At 47.1% G+C, this 18,473-nt stretch overlaps 2 protein-coding genes across 17 annotated transcripts in view; one reads left to right on the forward strand and one right to left on the reverse strand.

Moving 5' to 3' along the window:
* Positions 1 to 4,522, forward strand: part of SLC8A3 (solute carrier family 8 member A3) — a 113,362-nt gene extending 108,840 nt beyond the window's left edge. For 5 of the 8 annotated variants that reach the window (XM_005522538.3, XM_005522540.3, XM_005522539.3 and 2 more), the window contains 4 exons: positions 1,510 to 1,634; positions 2,153 to 2,252; positions 3,311 to 3,586; positions 3,891 to 4,522. In XM_005522538.3, the coding sequence (XP_005522595.2) occupies positions 1,510 to 1,634; positions 2,153 to 2,252; positions 3,311 to 3,586; positions 3,891 to 4,267 (878 nt within the window). In that variant the 3' untranslated portion in view covers positions 4,268 to 4,522. The remainder of the gene's footprint in view (positions 1 to 1,509; positions 1,635 to 2,152; positions 2,253 to 3,310; positions 3,587 to 3,890) is intronic. The other 3 variants (XM_088057919.1, XM_014252172.2, XM_088057920.1) reach the window with 1 other exon arrangement.
* Positions 4,523 to 17,396: 12,874 nt separating this feature from the next.
* The window catches only part of SMOC1 (SPARC related modular calcium binding 1), a 160,479-nt gene continuing 159,402 nt past the window's right edge, over positions 17,397 to 18,473 (reverse strand). For 7 of the 9 annotated variants that reach the window (XM_088057977.1, XM_088057978.1, XM_088057979.1 and 4 more), the window contains one exon: positions 17,397 to 18,357. In XM_088057977.1, the coding sequence (XP_087914103.1) occupies positions 18,341 to 18,357 (17 nt within the window). In that variant the 3' untranslated portion in view covers positions 17,397 to 18,340. The remainder of the gene's footprint in view (positions 18,358 to 18,473) is intronic. The other 2 variants (XM_088057975.1, XM_088057973.1) reach the window with 1 other exon arrangement.

The following is an 18,473-nucleotide window of genomic DNA, read 5'->3' on the forward strand; positions in this document are numbered from 1 at the left end:
AAGATGCTCTGCCTTTGTGATATGCTCTCCCAGGTTCTAAAGAGCTCCAGCTCCCACTCCCAGGCTCAGCTGGGCCCTGTATTGCAGCTTCTACACCCTGGAGGGTCAGGCACAGGAAAGCCAGGGGAAACCCAGCTCTTTTCTTGAGATGTCAGTTTTATCAGCATGTGCCTGCACTTAGGCGTGTGGGTGGAAGAGGAGACCTGGGCCAGGCCTAGGGACACTGCCAGGGCATCCTTCCAGCTGCTTGGGATACTTCTTCCCATCTGGGCAACCAGAACCCTCTTGTGGCACCCTGCTGGGTTAGCTGGGTTGTTGCTAGGGGACACGAAGTATTGAGTGAGGGTCCCCAGAAATCATCCACACCACACCCACTTTTGTGAGGCCAAAAGCCTTTATTCAGCATCTTGTCAACCCTTTTATAAGCTTCTCCAACCAGGTCACCCTGATTGGTGGAAGGAACAACACCCCTCTCATCCCATTGGGGGGATAAGAGAGAAGAACATGCTCAGAACATCTGTGTCTTGTTTTGGGAAAGTAATTCCTTATTTACACAAGTAATCCTTGAGGGAGAAGGGGTTCCCAAGACTTTCCCTTGGGAACAGCTAGCATCTGAGAGCTTGAAAATTCTCTCAGGCTCAGAAAATCATGTCCATGTCAGGTCATCAACAAGATTGAGCCTGACACAAGGTCATCTAGGCACACTGCTGACCTGGGGTCCTGGTTTAGTTTCCTTCAGCAGAAACTACATATAGAATTACAGAATGGAATATGGTGGAAGGAACATTGAAGATCATCTGGTTTCAGCCCCACTGCCATGGGACACCTTACCCTAGGTTGCTCAACACCACATCCAACCTGGTTTTGAACTTCCAGGGACAAGGCATTCATGTCTCTCTGGACAAACTGTTCCAGTGCCTTAGCACCCTCACAGTATTATGAAAGGAAAAAACTACTTGTTTCATTATTTACTTCTTGTTCATGTTTCCAGTTCATGGGAGGTTTGCATGTGGTTGTGATTCTGTGTGTCTGAGTGTTAGATCAAGCACTGAGTGGCACAAGGAGCCAACCACAATTTTCTACTCAAAGGGGAAAAAAAAGACTCCATTCAAATCAGGGAGCATGTCAGGGTGTGAGAAGTGTTTTAAAGGGCACTTCTGCTAAATGGCAGAATGATTTGGTACCTCAGTCTCCCCAAAACTGTGGCTACTGCAGGGGTGATGGGAGAGTGTGTGTCAACCAAGAGCACCAATGCAGACTGAAGAAACATTAAAGGTTGGGGTTTTTTTTGTTAAAAAATTAAAAACACATTGCCTTTGTTCTTGGTGAATGATATTCAGAAATCTTGGTCCTTTGTTTCTGTGGTCCAACACCCCACCACTGCCCCCCAAAATGCTGTGTGAACTTAGCAAGCTGTGAGGGGGCGGCAGAAGCCCATGCTCAGGCCCCCACGGTGCCTGGAGGTCCAGGGCTGCTGCCCACAGCTTGGTGTTGGCCTTGCTTCCACAGAGGTGGCTGAGAGGAAGATGACGGTTGAAGAGGAGGAAGCCAAGAGAATTGCAGAGATGGGAAAACCAATACTTGGCGAGCACCCCAAACTGGAAGTCATCATTGAGGAGTCCTATGAGTTCAAGGTCAGTAGGTGTCCTAGGGGCCCTCCAGGAGGGGAAAGCACCATGTAGCACTGCCAAGCAGACTTGGAGAGCAAGACTGAGGGGGCAGGGAAAGGGAGAGAGGAAAAGAAGAATGTAATGCAGTGAAGGGTGGGTGAAGTCTACAAGAAATGTCAAAAGTAGAGCTGCTGGTTGGTGGGGTGGAGGGAGAAAGGCAAGAATGCCCTGCTGGAAGCAGAAGAAGCCAGTGGGCAGGAGGATGCAGAAGCAAAGCTGTCTCTGGTGAGGCAGGGTTGAGGGAAGAAGGAACCTTATCAAGATTGAGGTGTGGCAAACAAGCTGGCTCTGGTGAAGTTTGGATCAGCCAGTCCAGGGAGAAGGTGGGTTCGACCCTAGTCATGGCCTAATGTAGCTGGTATGAGAGTGCTTGTGACACTTGCACAGTTTGGATAGGGTCTGTGAGACCACAGTGCACTGCAAGATCATCCTTGCCCACTAGCAGATGGTTTAATTGCTGTGCATCTTTATTCCCACAACAGAGCACCGTGGACAAGCTGATTAGGAAGACAAACCTGGCTTTGGTTGTAGGGACACATTCCTGGAGGGACCAGTTCATGGAGGCCATTACTGTGAGCGCAGGTGAGGGGGACATCAGAAAATCCATACGAACATCCACAGGATTCATGCAGCCTGGAATGACAGCATCTCCCTGGTCAGTGATGCTCAGCTGTGGTGACCCATCAGCAAAGCCAGTCCAAAGGGCTCCTCTGCTCCAAATATAGTGGGCTTTTGCAGGTACATTAGTGAGGAGCCCATCCAGATGGAGAGATCCATCTTCTGGTGCAGAGCCCTCCAGAAGGCCGGTTTTCAAAGGCTATGTCAGCTGGCAGTGCTCCTGCTGCTTCGGTGATCTGATGAGCAGTGTTCAGGCAGCAAATTCCCATCCTGGCTGGGATCCTGGCCAGTGCAGACAGCACATCTGTGAGATGTCCTGTCATAGCCCGTAGAGTTCCTGGGAGTAGGGGGGGTTACCACATGAAGACAGGAGATGTTGCCTCATGAGGCAGCAGCTGCTGAAAGAAAAGGTCCAGAGACCTGCCAGCTGTTACCTGATGAGAGAGCTCACTGCTTTCAGAGCCAGGCAGCTGTGAGGAAGGTATTTTAGGCACGTCTGTGCCATTAATGGCAGTTGGGCATCTTTCTGAACCTCTCCTTGATGGTTGGTTTGGCATCTGCCCCAAAGGGCTATTTTCCACCCAGCTCTAGAGGAGGCAGTGGATGGCCCAGCCCATGCTCTGGAGATCTCCAGTTTCCCAATTCTATTACTTTCCACTAGTTTTGGCCCAAAACATGACTTACCTGTGTAATTTCTTCATGCCACTCAACAGTGATCTCCAGGTTGACTACCTCCTGTGTGACTGCCTATGGATGGGGACAGGGCTGCCCCTCTGTGGGTACAACACCCCACTACATCACTCCCCATCCCTGAGGGCTCTGGGGTGGCTGGGAGGCATTCTTTTTGCCCAGCCTCACCCATCACTGAGGGACCTGGTGTGCCTTGAACTCACTGTTGTGGGCCAGCACCACACAACCTTGTCCCAGTAGAGCAGAATCCCTGGAGCCTTGGGGTGGAGGAGACGAGCATGAGCTGCCCCAATGGAATGTATGCTGGACCTCTCCTTCCATGTTGTTTGCAGCAGGTGATGAGGATGAGGACGAGTCTGGTGAGGAGCGCCTGCCGTCCTGCTTTGACTACGTGATGCACTTCCTGACAGTCTTCTGGAAGGTGCTTTTTGCCTGTGTGCCCCCCACTGAATACTGCAATGGCTGGGCCTGCTTCGTCGTCTCCATCCTCATCATTGGCATGCTCACTGCCGTCATCGGCGACCTCGCCTCCCACTTCGGCTGCACCATTGGCCTCAAGGACTCGGTGACCGCCGTCGTCTTCGTCGCCTTTGGCACTTCTGTACCAGGTGGGGTGGCTGTGGGGAAGGGATGGGGTGGGAGGTAAGTCCTCTGGAGATGCTCCTGATTTCAGGGGAGAAGCTCTGTCATGGGATGGGGTTCAGGCTGGGAAGGGTATCTCCAAATCCCTGTCCCCAGGAAAGGTCTGCACCCTGGGATCTCTGAACTTAGGAAGGGATTGTGCACCTCTTGGTCTGTCCTAACCTGGTTGGTGCCACACCTGAGCCTCCCTTGTCCCCCAGACATGAAGGGTTGTCTGTTTCTCCTGTTGGACCCCCAGTGACTTCTCCTTCCCTCCTCCCTCAACCCCAGACACCTTCGCCAGCAAAGCCGCAGCCGTCCAGGACATGTACGCTGACGCCTCCATCACCAATGTCACAGGCAGCAACGCTGTCAACGTCTTCCTGGGCATCGGGCTGGCGTGGTCGGTGGCAGCGATCTACTGGGCGTCGCAGGGGCAGGAGTTCCAGGTGTCAGCAGGCACCTTGGCATTCTCCGTCACCCTCTTCACCATCTTTGCCTTCATCTGCATCAGTGTCCTCCTCTACCGCCGGCGACCCCACCTTGGGGGGGAGCTGGGCGGCCCCCGGGGCTGCAAAGTGGCCACAACATTGCTCTTCGTCAGCCTCTGGCTGCTCTACATCCTCTTCGCCACCCTGGAGGCCTATTGCTACATCAAGGGGTTTTAGGCGGTGGAGGGACGGTGCTGCCGGGGGAGGGACCACCTCCTCCGTTACCTCACCAGACACTGGTCCTGGAAGCGCTGTTTCACTGGAGGGTACAGCCGTCTGTCAGGGGCTGCCACTGCCCAGACGGTTGGACAGCTGTGCCAAGAAAGGCAAAACCATCACAGAGTGAAAAAAACAAAGAGACAAAACCCATCCAAAAATGGTACAAAAGAAAGCAACAATGGCAAGTGTTGAAATAAAACACAATAAACCCAGGCACTGACCCTATTCAATGAAATTACAAAGTTTCAACCATCTCCAAAGGCCACCTCTCCCATAGGGGGTCATCTCCTTTCCTGCCGAGCACCCTCCACTGTAAGGAGGTGTTTCCTTATTTTTACAAGCTGAGAATTGCAGAAGTCTGGTTCAGGAATTTGTGGGGGTTTTTTCTTTTTTTTTTTCTGTTCACTCGTTGCTTTTCGGTTCTGGGGGAGCACGCAAATTCTTTTTTTTTTTTTTTACTACTTAATCCAAAAAATGTTAAAAAGTTAAACTCAAAGCTTCAAGCTGCCGTCAGTGCTGGAATTGAACATGTGTATTTCTGAAGCCACAAAAGACTGTGACACAGTCAAAAAACTTTTTCACTATTACCCCTTTCCTCCCCTGCCACCTTCCATTTCTTTCTTTTTTAAGAACATCACAAGACTGATATATTTTTAATACAAACACAAAGTCACACACATTTAGTGACAAAAGCTGGAGCATGTAGCATCTCAATCACCTGCCTGGGCTAAGAAAAAAAGAAGGAAAAAAACCCCGAACCCTATAATACAATACGTGTCATGTATATTTTGACTATGGCATTTCTCTTTGTATAATTAACTTTGAGCTCATGGTACTGCAGGGAGAGAAAATTCTGTTAATTTACAACCGTAAACATCCTGCCCTGGGTGGAACAAGGGGGACAGGGAAAGCAGCACTGTCTCCTTGGGGTGGTGGTGGTGGCAGGTTTGCTGCGTGGTCCTCCTGCTCAGAGGTGGAAGTGAATTCAGGAAGACCCGGATAGTGTGCCCACATGTTCCCAACACCATCCCACCCAGAGCTGTGGCGTGGCTGCCCTTCCATTCTGTTGCTGCCCCGTTTTTCACAGCAGCCACACCTCGCTGGTGGTCTCCACACCATTTACAGGTACGGGCTTGAAAACTGCCACCCACGTCAGGACTCCTACATTATCTCAAGTACCTTTAGGGAACACCAGACAGACAAAAAAAGCATCATTTTAATTTGAAATGCATTTCTTTTTAAGGATAAAGAAGAAAAAAACCCACCACCATGAGAATATGTCGTGAGTTACATCAACAGCTGCAAATTGAAATGTTGGGTTGGTAATAAAATAAATAAAAACTATACCTATATCTATATAAACAGTGCTATCTAGAAACATATTTCTTAATTGAGAGCCCTGGAAGAGAATGGTAAAATCCTACTCTTTGTAAAGTGCTTTTGAGATGAATTTCTTCTATCATGAAACAGGTGCTGTAAAAGGGAACCATTTTCATCAAGTTCCCTAAAATAAGCCAAACTTTGGGAGGCAGCAAGTAAGAGAGGGGCTGCCAAAAAGCACAGTTCTGCCTGCTGCAGCGCTTTTGGCTGCCCCAGGAGGCAGAGAGGAGGTGCCCATGGGTTAAGGAAAAAGCAACGGGGACGAAATTGTCATGGACAAAAAGAGATGTAACATTATAGCAGGTGACTAGATGGAGGCAACTGTTCTTAAAACACAGATGAAGTATTTATTTTCATACAAAATGTTTATCAGATATCTGTATATAAACGTGTACACGAGGCAGAGAAGAGGGATCCTTCTCAGATAAGCAGCCAGAGCTTTGTTAGTGGGAGCCACTGGGTTTGAAGCTAACAAGCATCCAGCATCCTGCCTCCTTACCCTCCCTTTGCCATGCCTTTGGGGGAAGGGCCTGAAAAAGATGGGCAAGAGACCCCAAGGCCAGGCTCCCACCGAGCACGCTGATCCTTCTGGCTCCAGTAGTGCCAGCAGCCACCAAGAGCAGCTGCTGTCATTGCCACACAGCCCATCAGCCCCAGAGCTCCTATGTGTGACACTAAAAGAAAGAATTCAAGAGTCCCCAAATGTTTTGTGTAGGGGTTTAAAGTGCAGCTCTCAAGGGGAGATTGTTACTGTTGCTGGTTTTAACTGGGACATACAAAGTCTGTTGAGCTTTTATTTTGCCTGTGCCAGCATAGCCATCTCTGGCTAAAGCCCAGCCTGGGGCGCTGCTGTGCTCTTCTTCTATGCTTGTTCTGTATCCACCGTGTGCTTTTCATCCACTTCTTCTCCAGCTGACAGCAGAGAAGGGGTGTGGGGGTAGGACTGGCTGCCATGAGGGGACTGTATGGGGCCCCTGATGCCCTCCATGCAGAAGGGTGATCTGCATCAGGCTGACATCTGTAGCATGTTCCTTTTATTTTATTTTTTTTACTCCATTAAAAATATGCAAGCTAAAAAAACCACAACAGGTTTGGTGCCTTTGGAGATTTTTATTTTTTTTTCTGAAGCCGTTGTTTCATTTCAGGTCTAACTATCTGCTTGCTTCTGTTTTCCTTGGGACAGCTGCCTGGACTTGGTTGCAATGGCTCTGGCTAGTTTGCTCCCCGACCCCACCACCCCAGCCCTCCGGTTTGGTACTGCTGGGAGGACCCTGCAGCCCTTGGCCCTGTCTAGCGGGCAGAGGGGAGGTTTTGCTGCTGTTTTTGTTGCTGCTGATCTGCCTTTGTTTCTCCCAGTGGCTTCCCATGGCAGCCTACAATAACAGCTGCCAACCCGTCCCAGCAACTCCTGCTTTGGGCTGCACATCTTCCCTTTCTGCCTCCTCCCCTGCATCACTGCTGTGGGAAAGTAAATAACACATCTTGACATCAGGAGGGAAGAGCCAAGAAGATCAAAGGAGATGCTTTGCCCTTAGGGCCTACCATGGTATGGGGACATAGTCTGAGGGCCATGCATGGTGTGGGGCCCGTGGTACCTCTGGGCCATCACTGTTCCCACAGAGGGCATCCACAGCACCCCACAGGTTTTACTGTCCTGGTGATGCTTTGCTGCATGCGTGCAGTCAAATGGTCAAAAATTTGCCTTTGGGTAAAGAAGAGTTTTGCAAAGAGACACTCACCTGTCCCCCAAAAGCTCTGCAGGAACTGTGTCCCAGTTTTGGCCAGTACTGTGCTGCCTCCTCACCCAACGTCATCATTGACTGATTTTTTTCACTTGTATTTGGACACCTGACCCTCAAAATGCCCTTTAGAGTGGCCCTTGAGCTAGAATTAGAACTGATCCTACCTGCCCTCTGGAGCATAGGGGTAGCTGATGCAGCCATAACCCCAGTCTCCTATCTTTGCCTGACAGCATGGGGCCCACTTACGGGGTACCAGGGGAGACTGGGGCTTGGGCACCTCACAGTGCAATGCAAAATGACCAAGTGGGGTGGAAGAATTCCCAGCTGGGCAGTTGTGCAGTAGGAAAGGCAGCCCTGGCAGAGCAGCCATGGCAAGGCTGCCCTGGATGTCGCTTCCTTGGGCAGCCAGAGCTTGGCAAAGCCACAAAGAGACCACTGCCCTAGTGGGTCCTGCACACTCCCACCCCCTTCCACAGGCCTGTGGGGTCACTTCCCACCTCTTGCCCTGCTGGCCAGCTCCTTCCCAAAGACAGCACACCTGCTTCTGACCTAAGGGGAAGAACACAAATTCCAGCTCTGGCTCATTGTCTTTGACTCCAGTGATGGGACCAAGAAGGGTTAGGGGGGCGTTGGGGCCCTTTGGGCTGGTTTGCTGCCACTGCTGCACAGAAGTATCCTGGTCCCCACAGATTCTGAAGCTTAGATCCAGGACCAAAGGGGGCCAAGCCAGAGAAAGTTGGGATGAGTAAGAAGAGTGTGCAAGCATCAGGAATCCGTTGGGATACAGTACAGTGAGAAATGTAAGTGTTAGAGACATTGAGCAAAGGTTTTAGGAAGGAGGCAATTGCAGCACGTGGATTGGGCTTTGTCACCCTTCTGGCAATTACTGTGGTGTTGGTGTGATCAGGACTCTTCTGGACAAGGTCAGACAAACCACAAAAATATTCTGTGAAGCATATTTCCTCTGATTCCATGTCTGGGGCTGCTGGACTGGTTTGTAAGTCACTTGTCCCTGGTATGGAAGGCCCCTCCACTACTGTCCATCCCTAAATACCAACAGGATGCCTCCTCATGGCACCATCTGCAAGGAGAAGCCCCCATCAGCTGCATGTGCCTCTTCAGGCTTCAGCTGCTGTAGTGGGATGATGCCTTTCTGCATGTCTCCACCAGCATAGCCCTTTGCTTTGGGAAAACATTTTGGAGGACACCCAGTATTGTTGTACCTGGACACTGGTGAGATAAACTAGAGGAAAAAAGACCTTCGTTCACCTCCAGTTCACCTCATCCACCACTTGACAGCACAGTAGGACAGAGGTATAGATCTAGATGGTAACAGAAGAGCATCCAAGAGATCTGGTCATGCTTGAATATGACCTCAGTGTAGGAGCCAGCCTGCACAAATGGGAGCAGCAGTTGCTCAGTCCTGGCCACAAGCTGGAAAGCACTTGTCACCAAGAATAACCTTTGGAGTATTAGATGGAAAAAATATTTTAAATAACGTTGTTGTCCGTGTACCAGCAGCAGCCAGCTTCTGATGCCAGAGCTGTGTGTGCCAGCGCAGCTTAGCGCCCAGCAGAGCACACGGTGCTCCCAACCTGCCTCTCTTGCAGGAGGGGATTAAGTACCTCCTGGTATTTAAATGAGTCATTTAAAACACATAGGTAATTAACACCATGAGTAGATTTATCCCTCCTCCCTGCCTTCCCTTCACCCAGGAGGTCTGGGCTTTGCCCAGAGGTAGGAGGTGGGGACAGACCAGCCCCAAGGCCCCCAGGGCATCCCCTGCAGGTGGCTGGTGGGGTTTGCTCATACTTGTGTCCCACTGCCAACAGCAGATACCCATGGTGCCTTTCCCACACTGCACTTACCCACATGTGGCCTAGGGTGTAGTTGGAGCTTGGACATGGAATCTAAAGGCACAATGTGAGGTGGATGAGCTCAGCAGATGCTCCCATTCTTAAATGGGACTCTGCACTTAAATGTAAGCACTCACCCATGTCCCAGACTGTACCATTGCTGTTGCCACATACATGGCAAGCTGAGTGGGAGCTGTGGCTGAAAGAATAATAAATAATAATATAATAAATAATGTCTTATATATAATGTATATATATTATATAATAATATAATAAATAATATAATAATAATAAATAATAATAAAATACCTACCTAGTACCCATTGCTGGGCAAGCACTCAAAAATTGGCTGAGTTTCAAGAATGCGATAAAAAACATCACAGGCCTAGGAAGTACTTTTAAACATGTGAAATTTGGGTGAATTAAAGAAATAAACCCTTCAAACAAAGATTTTTTTTTTTTAGTGTGTAAGTTGTGAAGTTATGAATACCTTCACAGGAAGATGCCTCTGACGTTGAAGAAAATAAGCTTCCATTACAGAAATACTGATCCCATTCCATGGGAATTATGAGTACAACCTGGCTGCATGAAAAAACTGTAGGAGTAATAACATCTCAACACAAAAGCTTCAAAGGTATTCTCAGAAAGTCCCCATGGCACATCCTTGGCACTAAAGGTGTACATATTGTACAGAGCACCTTTGTGTCTCTATTAACACAAGAGGTGTCCAAATAAGCTCTTAAAGCTATCAAAAGAGATTTGACTGCCTCCTCCTCTTATGGAGCATCTTGGGCAGAAAATAAAAGCAAAGCCAAATGCAGTGTTTCTGTTGGCATCACTAATCTTTCTTCTTGTTTTATTGTCAAGGGCATAGAAAACAGCTCATTGTTATCCTTATGGTAAAAGATAAGATTTTGTGGGTGGCACAGTCCTTCAGGTTCTCCACTTTCTCTTTTTGCAACCTTCAAGAAGCAACTTCTACAGGATTGCCGCCTAGTGGGTCTCACTTTGTGTTTGCACATTCTCAGCTGCCTCATGACAGGTCATCCCATGCCTCTGCTGAAACTCATCCTGTTGACTGGGATTGTTTCTCCAAATTATCAACCATTCATGTCCTGCTGCCCTCCATAGGTCCTGACAGACTCCTCCCCCAGGTTCCCCAGTATCCCACACCTTGCTGGGTATCACCAGGAAAATTTACAGCAAAGCAATTTTCAAAAGTTACTGCTGAAAATACTGAATAGATCTGGACTCTGGACCACCACTGGGAAGATTTCCCCAGAAAGCTCTCTGACTTTGACACTGAATTCAACGTATGTGAATCTAAATAGGCTGCAGTTCCTTGGTTCACTTATGAGAATGTCTTCTGGGACAGTGCCAGAAGCCTCTCCAAAGTCAAGACTTATCACATCCAGCGCTGTTCCCCCCTAGCCATGAGGCGAGTTATCCTGTCTAAAAAGGGAATCAAATTTGTTTGAAACGATTTGTCCTTAGTGAAACCTCAAAAAACCCATTCCTGCCATTTATTTACCACTTATTTATGATTTATAAATCTTTAGAGGATTAGAGAATAACTGGTCAGTAGCTTGCTCCTTTAGGTCTTCACAGAGAGGTATCAGGTCTGTAATTCTCTAGGTTTTTCTTCATCACCAGTTAGGTGATGTTGCTATGCTCTAAGTCCCCTGGCAGCTCCTGCGTAGTCTGCAATGCTCCAATACCCATCCCACATTTAATTTCTTTTCTTCTCATGTTTCAGGCTGTTGAAGAGCTCTTGATCCACTTTATTGGTCTCTACTTACACTCCCTTCATTTCTCTTGTAGCAGGATAGTTTCTTATTTGGACTATGACTCCTTTTATCAGTGCCCAGATCTTTTTTATCATTTAGGACATCTCTTCACAGATCCTGCCTATGAGTTTTCTGAATTCATTTATATTTTATGTTTTGGTCGTTTAGATTAACTCATTTTACAAAGGTTTGGTATCCAAGTACATTTGGAGGAGAAAAAGCTTGCAGCAGACATGTCAACACTCATGTTGGAACCCACTGCAGAAGGCAAGGGTAGCCCAGGTTCTTGCTAATAGATCTCTTAGGGCAAAGTAGAGTGAAATGACACTGAGTGAGTGGTGTTTGTAAATATACACATGTAGGGTTTATTGCAGAACAATTTGGTTGCGTTGTAAAGCAGCCATTTTTGTTATTGTTATGCATAATATTATGGCATTACAAAAGCATAAAAATACTGCTTAAGAAAATGGGTAAGAAAGAGAAGGAAAGGGTAAGAGTAGAAAGGTCACCTGTAGGACACATAATGTGACTTGGTTCTTTCAATTTCCATGTCTCTTGGTCAAAGTGATGGCTGCAGACTGGATCCATCATGTGGTGGGGAGAAATCCCCAAAACACAGCATCTGCTGGGTTTATATTCACTCCAGTTCAGGTGGGAACACCCAGGTACCTCCCCTGGGGCAGGGAGTTCCAGCTGGATGATGTAATGTTATGGATCAGTTCAGGAGTCTTTGACACTTTCTAAGACAATACAGCTGGCAGCATCAGGGAGTTGAGTCCATTATGGCCCATTACAGCCCATCAGCAGAGATGAAAACTCTCAGGCTATGTATGAATATCCTGGTACTTCCTCAGCTGGGGAATTATCACAGCTGAATTCACTTGAGTAAGGACAAAGAAACAGTAGGCTTCTCACAGGGTTTGCCTCTTTCCTTATCAGAAATAGCTGACAAGGCATCTGGCTGAAGAGAGAGAGCTATTTCTGAAGTGCCTTGGATGTTCCCACTCTGAGCTGGCAGGTTGTCTCAGAGAAAGCTGTATGAAGGTGGCTGAGGCTGGATTGTTCACCTGCAGCCTGCCCCATGAATGTTGGAGCCATCAGCATTCCAGTCTCTCTTCCAGGATCACTGGTGAATACATTTTTCTCCCCAGACCTGGGATGACTGGACAATAGTATCCCCTTTATCTTAAGTTCCTGTCACAGTCCAAATTCCAGTTAGCAGGCATATTTGGGCAGGGGTGGACTTCCATGATTGCAGATGGACAACAAGGTTTCTTTGCAGTCTCCTAGAGTGGGCAAAAGTCCTGTGACAATTTTTGCAGTGTTTAAGCCATTAATTTGAAACAATTTTAACAGCTCCAGAGATGCAAAAATTCACTTTCGTGTTGCACTGCAGGTGAACAATCCAGCCTCAGCCACCTTCATACAGCTTTCTCTGAGACAACCTGCCAGCTCAGAGTGGGAACATCCAAGGCACTTCAGAAATAGCTCTCCCTCTTCAGCCAGATGCCGTGACAGCTCTTTTCTGACACGGTGAAGCCAGCAGGAATCACTTCAGTGGTCCCAGCCAAAATCATGACTGAGGAAGATAGCAGTGGCACTTAGTGCTATGCAAGGCCAGAGCTGTGCTGTGAAATGGGACACTGGACACTCAAACTGCAGTTTTTAAGTGCTTGAAGCCCAGTATAGAGATGCTACAGAAGAACTTGTTTCACCAGAGTCCTTTGTTCACACACCATAAAGCAATGAGTTAAGGATCTGTTTTGTACTGGGACCGAATTTCTTTGTTTTAATAAGGTGAGCTGTATTCATCTGTACTTCAGACTCCCAGATCTTGCACCAAGAAACTACTCTGAGGTCCAAACTAGGGCCACCTAGTTGTGAGTTGTATGCAAGAGACCTGATCTATTCCTGCTGGCACCAGAGAGGAGGCAAGGTGTGGAAACCTCAGTCTCCACTGGAGCCACAAGCAGCTGCCTCCCTTATTGCCTGGTGTACATCCTGTGCTTGCAGCACAGCGCAGGTCTAGCTGAGCTGGGGGCAGAGAGCCACCCACCACCACTGCCTGGGCTGTGGGCTGGCTGAGTACACAGCAGGGCCATGGCTCCTCTGCCTCAGCTGAAGACTCTCAGCCCAGTCCCAATGTGCTGAAAGAAATCTTAATGTGGACTAAATGTTCATTTATGCTTTTGCAGGAGATGGGGGTACAGGTTTGTGCTACAACACACAGCATAGATTTTGTGGTGTTTTCTCAATGAAAGCAAGACAACTCCTGGAGTGCACAGGCAAGGCCCCTCTGAAAAACAAAACCCACCATTAACATCAGTAAGAAAGCCCTTAGCAGAATTACAAAAAGCACAATTGCTTCCTGAAGTAGCCAGTCTTGAGTCTTCTGCAAACACTCCGTACAAAATACTCTGTTAAGACTCCTGGTTCCTAAGCTGGCTTTTTTTCTTTAACCCATTTCCTATTCAAGTTTTCCAAACCAAGGAGCATCATTTCTGCAGATTGTTCTGTCCAATTTAATACCAGCTTTTGAACAGTTTCCAAAGTATTTTGCCTGAAATGGCTTGTAAGGGCTGGCTGCTGAGAAGTCAAAAGGTCAACACTCTGCTTGTCGATTGTGCTAGTTATGTTACAGATAAGAGGAAAAAAGACAGGGGGAGGAGGAAGAGAATGGCAGTGTCAGTGTGGAAGCAGAGGCAGAAGCAAGCCCTTTTCAGTCCTTTTGACTTGCTTACAGAATGGCAGCATTGCCAGGGAAAGGGTGATGGCCTATTGGGGTACCTTACATTGACTCCAGAACCAGGAAGCGAGGCCAAGGAATTGGTCTTTTCAAAATATCCTTTTCCTGTTTTTAGTTAAGTTTTGCTTGCAGAACCCCAGAGGTAACAACTACTGCTCCCACCTTAGCCAAGAACTTGTTACCCTTGGTAATACAAGGAACTTTACTTGGCTTGCCAGTTCATTCTTGACAGATGCATATTGGCTGTCACACCACTGCATTTCCTTATTTTATTGTTGAATTTGCACCTAAAGACTTAGCAGAGCCCTCTCAGACCACCTACAAACAATCCAGCCTGTGCAGAACCCTCCCCTGGGACTGCAACTGCCTTGCCTTCCATGTGCAATAAATGAGTTGGCTCCTTATTCATTCCAAGAGATTTACATGTGATCAAGTGAAATGACAGTGATGACAACGTTGGTCAAATGCACTTAAAGGGATCAGTGTGTGGCCTCTGCCATGGACCCAGTGCTGCAGCCTCTGCCGCCACTTCCTTGTAGCCTAGAAAAACCTATTTTACAACAGCAGCAGCTTTCCAGCATAGCTTGTTACTTACCGTCTTTGAGGATTAAAAGGTTTTGGACAACAACCAGAAGAAGAACAGAAGAACTCTTTCAGGCCCACATGTAGTGAGGCATGACCTGCACAGTAAAGTATGAAGGCTCCCGTGTGAAAGGGAGGTGTAAGGACACGCAAGGTGCAGTGCCCATCTCCTACCTGTGGTGTGGGGGGACGGCTACGAGATCCCACTCCCCACCTTCTACAATCATCTCTACACTCCTGCTGAAGCTTCACAGCCTTTCTAGGCAGGCTGGGCAGATTCAGACAGCTGTCATCAAACCACAGAGATGCACTCTGGAGCTTGTTTTAATTCAGCCTGGAGGCTCATACACAGGAAAGAAACATCACAGACCTCCAAATCCAACCACAGACTGACACGACTCTGCAAGGAGGAAAGTCCCCTTCCCTCTCCTACAGCACTATAGGAGTAATTGGAAATCAAGAATCAACAAGTAACCACCACAAGACACTGGAGCAAAAGTTATCTATTTTATTACAAAACCAAAACCAAACGGATGCCTTTCAGTTTAACAAATTTGCCATAGGCAGAAATGCGCTGGGGCAGGGTAAGTTCAATATAAACTCAGGCCATGGAAAGCAGTGCCTTCACACGAATCCCACTGTAATGCAATTTCCTACAACACACTATGCCCTTGGAAGATCAGCAAGAAAAGAAATTTTTTTTTACTTCTGGAAGGACAAACAGATGAGCTTCACTGTCGAGTCCTGGTTCTCTTCTCTGTCCCAGCCATTTTCAGCCGTCATTCAAAGTAGAGCTGGAGAGGCCCAGGAGGATTTGAAGGATGAGGAGACATATGCTCAGGGTCTGCTTTCAGACACAACACTGACACTCCCTATGTCCCAGCTTCAGAAAGATGCTACTGATGCAAGGCAGAGCAGAAGACTGCTTACAACCACCAGGTAAGGACAAATTGGCCTAGCAGCCAGGTGGACTGGCAACAAAACCAAGAGGGGAAATGGGCAGCTGAGGCACTGCTCTCGTCTGGTGAGTGCAGGTTGTTGGACAGCTCCCAGCATGGGCTACGTGAACCAGGGCCAGTATGGTCTGCACAATGCTCCAACATAAACCCAGAACAAGTAACCTCTGCCTGGACATGACACCATCATGCTGCTTGGGCCTTCCATGGCAATGTACAAGCATCGCCAGAAGCTACTCAGAGACCCATGCAAACTCACAAGTCAGGATGCAGGGACTTGGAACTGTCTTGTGACAGGGGAAAGTAATGTAATGCCTGGTCCCCAGTCTATCCATAAAGTCAGCCTGGGCCTAGCAACAGGAATACCCACAAATACCAAAGTTAATGAACAGCCACCCCTTGTTTGCCTTCCTTGAAGAACTGACCCAATTTTAGTTGCAAACCACATGTGAATGCAGGCCTTTTGGAGGGAAAGGACACAAGGATGAGAAAAAGGAGGTCAGCAAAAGGATTTATGTAACAAGCAGGACTGGTGACTGGCTGGTTTATTTCCAGAAGATGCAGTGAGTTTTAGAAGCTCTGCAGTCCCCCCACAATCATGTGGGGCATTGCCCAGCCCCAGTACTTGATAGAATTCCCAGAGGCATCCAATTGTCTGTTTCTGCTGGAAATAACTATACATTAAAAAAACCCAACCAAACAAAGAAAAACCCCACCCCCAAAAAACCCCAAATCACCAAACAACCCAGCAACCAGAACTTTTAATTCCTAAAACTAGAATATTAAAATGGAAAGGGTTTTTTTTTATACAGTTGGTTTCATTCTTTACTCCCTACAGTAGGATTAGTGAGTGTGACATGGACATTTCTAACTATACACTAAATCAACTTCTTTCAACACACAAAAGATGTGCCAAGGGCATTAAAAAAAAACCAAAAACCAAAAACAAAACAAAAACAAAAATAAAGCCAAAGAACAAAAAGAGAAGAAGCAATCAAGAAGGTGGGAGCTTGTGGGCCAAAATAGCACATACACTGTATGTGAGAAACCATGAAGATCCAGCAGCAAGATCTGCTCTTGCTAAAGAGAGGACTTCTTTATATTATGATGTATATTTCAGATATTACCAGAAGTGTTTTGAACCTGCCATATATTTTAATTAGCTACAACATACTTCCCAGAGGAAGAGTTATTACTACGCTTAAACAGTTATTTATAGAAAGGCTTGTTAGTTTTTCTTTTATTTAACTTTCCATTTTGTCAACAAGCACTAACTTACTGCATCAGGATACTTTTTTTTTTGGTGATGTATTTATCTCATGCTATTGTCATGATGACATCCTAGAGTGAAGATGCTGTGTTGTGTCATCTTTTACCAAAGTAACAGAGCCTTGAGGGATGACTCCAGTCTCTAGAGTAGCCTATTGCTATTACAAGTAATTGTTGGTGTGATCGCGTATTAGCATGTCATTTCATCACCTTCACTACAGTTTCTTCTAGCAGGTTGTTGGTCCAGAGATAAGTGGCAGAAGGATCACCAGGTCTGAAGTGGGAGGCTGCTCAGAACAGGCGAGTGCTGCCAGTGGTTGGAAATACACAAAGCAAAGCCCTGCATGTCCCATCACACTCTGCCCAATCTAGTATTGCTGATATGGGCACCCCTGCCAAAGAAACAACTTTGGTAAAACTGCTAGGGGTTGACACAGCCCCTGTGGCCTCCAAGAACACCAGAACTCCTCACTCCAAGCCTTCACTGTTACTGCTAATCACACCCCAGTGCCACGGTACCCACGAGGTACTGGCAACAGCAGAACAGGCAAAGTGGGCAGGCACAGCACTGTGCAGGAGGAGAGCTTGGATTCACAACCACCAAGGACAAGAAAAGTCACTGCTGACAGACCTTCACCAGTAAGCATGGCCCAGGCTGTACTGCTGAAAGAAGTAAAGCAGACTATTGGGGACCAGCAGCACGACTGTGTCTGTCTGCACTGACAAGTATGTTCTTTGCTCTTCAGCAAAGCACAAGGCAGACTGGTGCTGCTTTTATCAGGCTTCTCAAAATGTTTATTGCTGTACAACATACAGATGAACACTTTGTCAGAGTGGAAGATGCAAGACTTCACTGACTCTACTAGGCCTATGGCTTCCACATCCTTCCTACAGCTTTAGATTCCAGAGGCATGGCACATCTTTGCTAAGCATGTTATCTGAGCATGAATAGCAATGCATTTGTATTTCATTTCTGCCCAACTGCAACAAGTGCATAAACCACTTTTGTACTTCCCTAATACAACCCTTTTCTATCCCTACTTTAAGCAGCTGTGCAGTGCACCAATACTTATATGGAATCTGTGCTCTCAAAAGCCCAACTGCCTGAGTTGCAGAGTTTTAAAGAAAAGGGGTTCAGCTGCTCTCAAGAAGCATTTTGTGTCTGCGGCACTGCATGCACATCTGCAAGAACAATTCATCCTGATACATGGATGAATTGCATGGAGGTGCTCTTAAGGCTCGCCGCTGAATGATGGTTTGGTGGCAGAAATGAATGCATTACTATCATCCATTAAATGCAAAGTGTCCCTCTAACCCTAATAGCCTTCAAAAGCAAAGGGAGGAACAGAACAGTGACTCCAACCCCTGTACAAGACAACTGTACAATTTACATATATATTTATATACAGTATATAAAATTCTTTGAGTCCCAGTGAACTCAATTTTACATCATCAGTAGCTGTTCCAATTTTAAAAAGTCATGATCCTGCTTCCCTCCACTTTCCAAAGTATTAGATAATGGCACTGAAAAGCAATTAAAAACAAACCCAAACCAATTTTTTAAAAGTGCAAATGTTCTGGGTGCCACTTCTGCTACGCTGGATGTTGCTGATGCTGCGTGCTTGCTCACAAGCAGCAAGGTGTCTGTCCATCTGTCACTGGATCTTTTCTTCCTTTGGGTCAGCTCCTGCCTTCCCTTCTTGTCTTCTGCTGCTACACCAGGCGACCTACTGAAAGAGTAGGGTGGGCAAGGAGGGAAAAACAGAACAGAAGCAGAACAAGTAAGGGAAAAAGGCAAATTAAAACAAAAATAAACCTGACTGATAAAGATCCAGTATAGGCTCTG

This window comes from Pseudopodoces humilis, chromosome 7 (assembly GCF_049639895.1).
Source record: "Pseudopodoces humilis isolate 2021_Gansu_Grassland_sample_001 chromosome 7, ASM4963989v1, whole genome shotgun sequence".
NCBI classification, from domain to species: Eukaryota; Metazoa; Chordata; class Aves; order Passeriformes; family Paridae; genus Pseudopodoces; species Pseudopodoces humilis.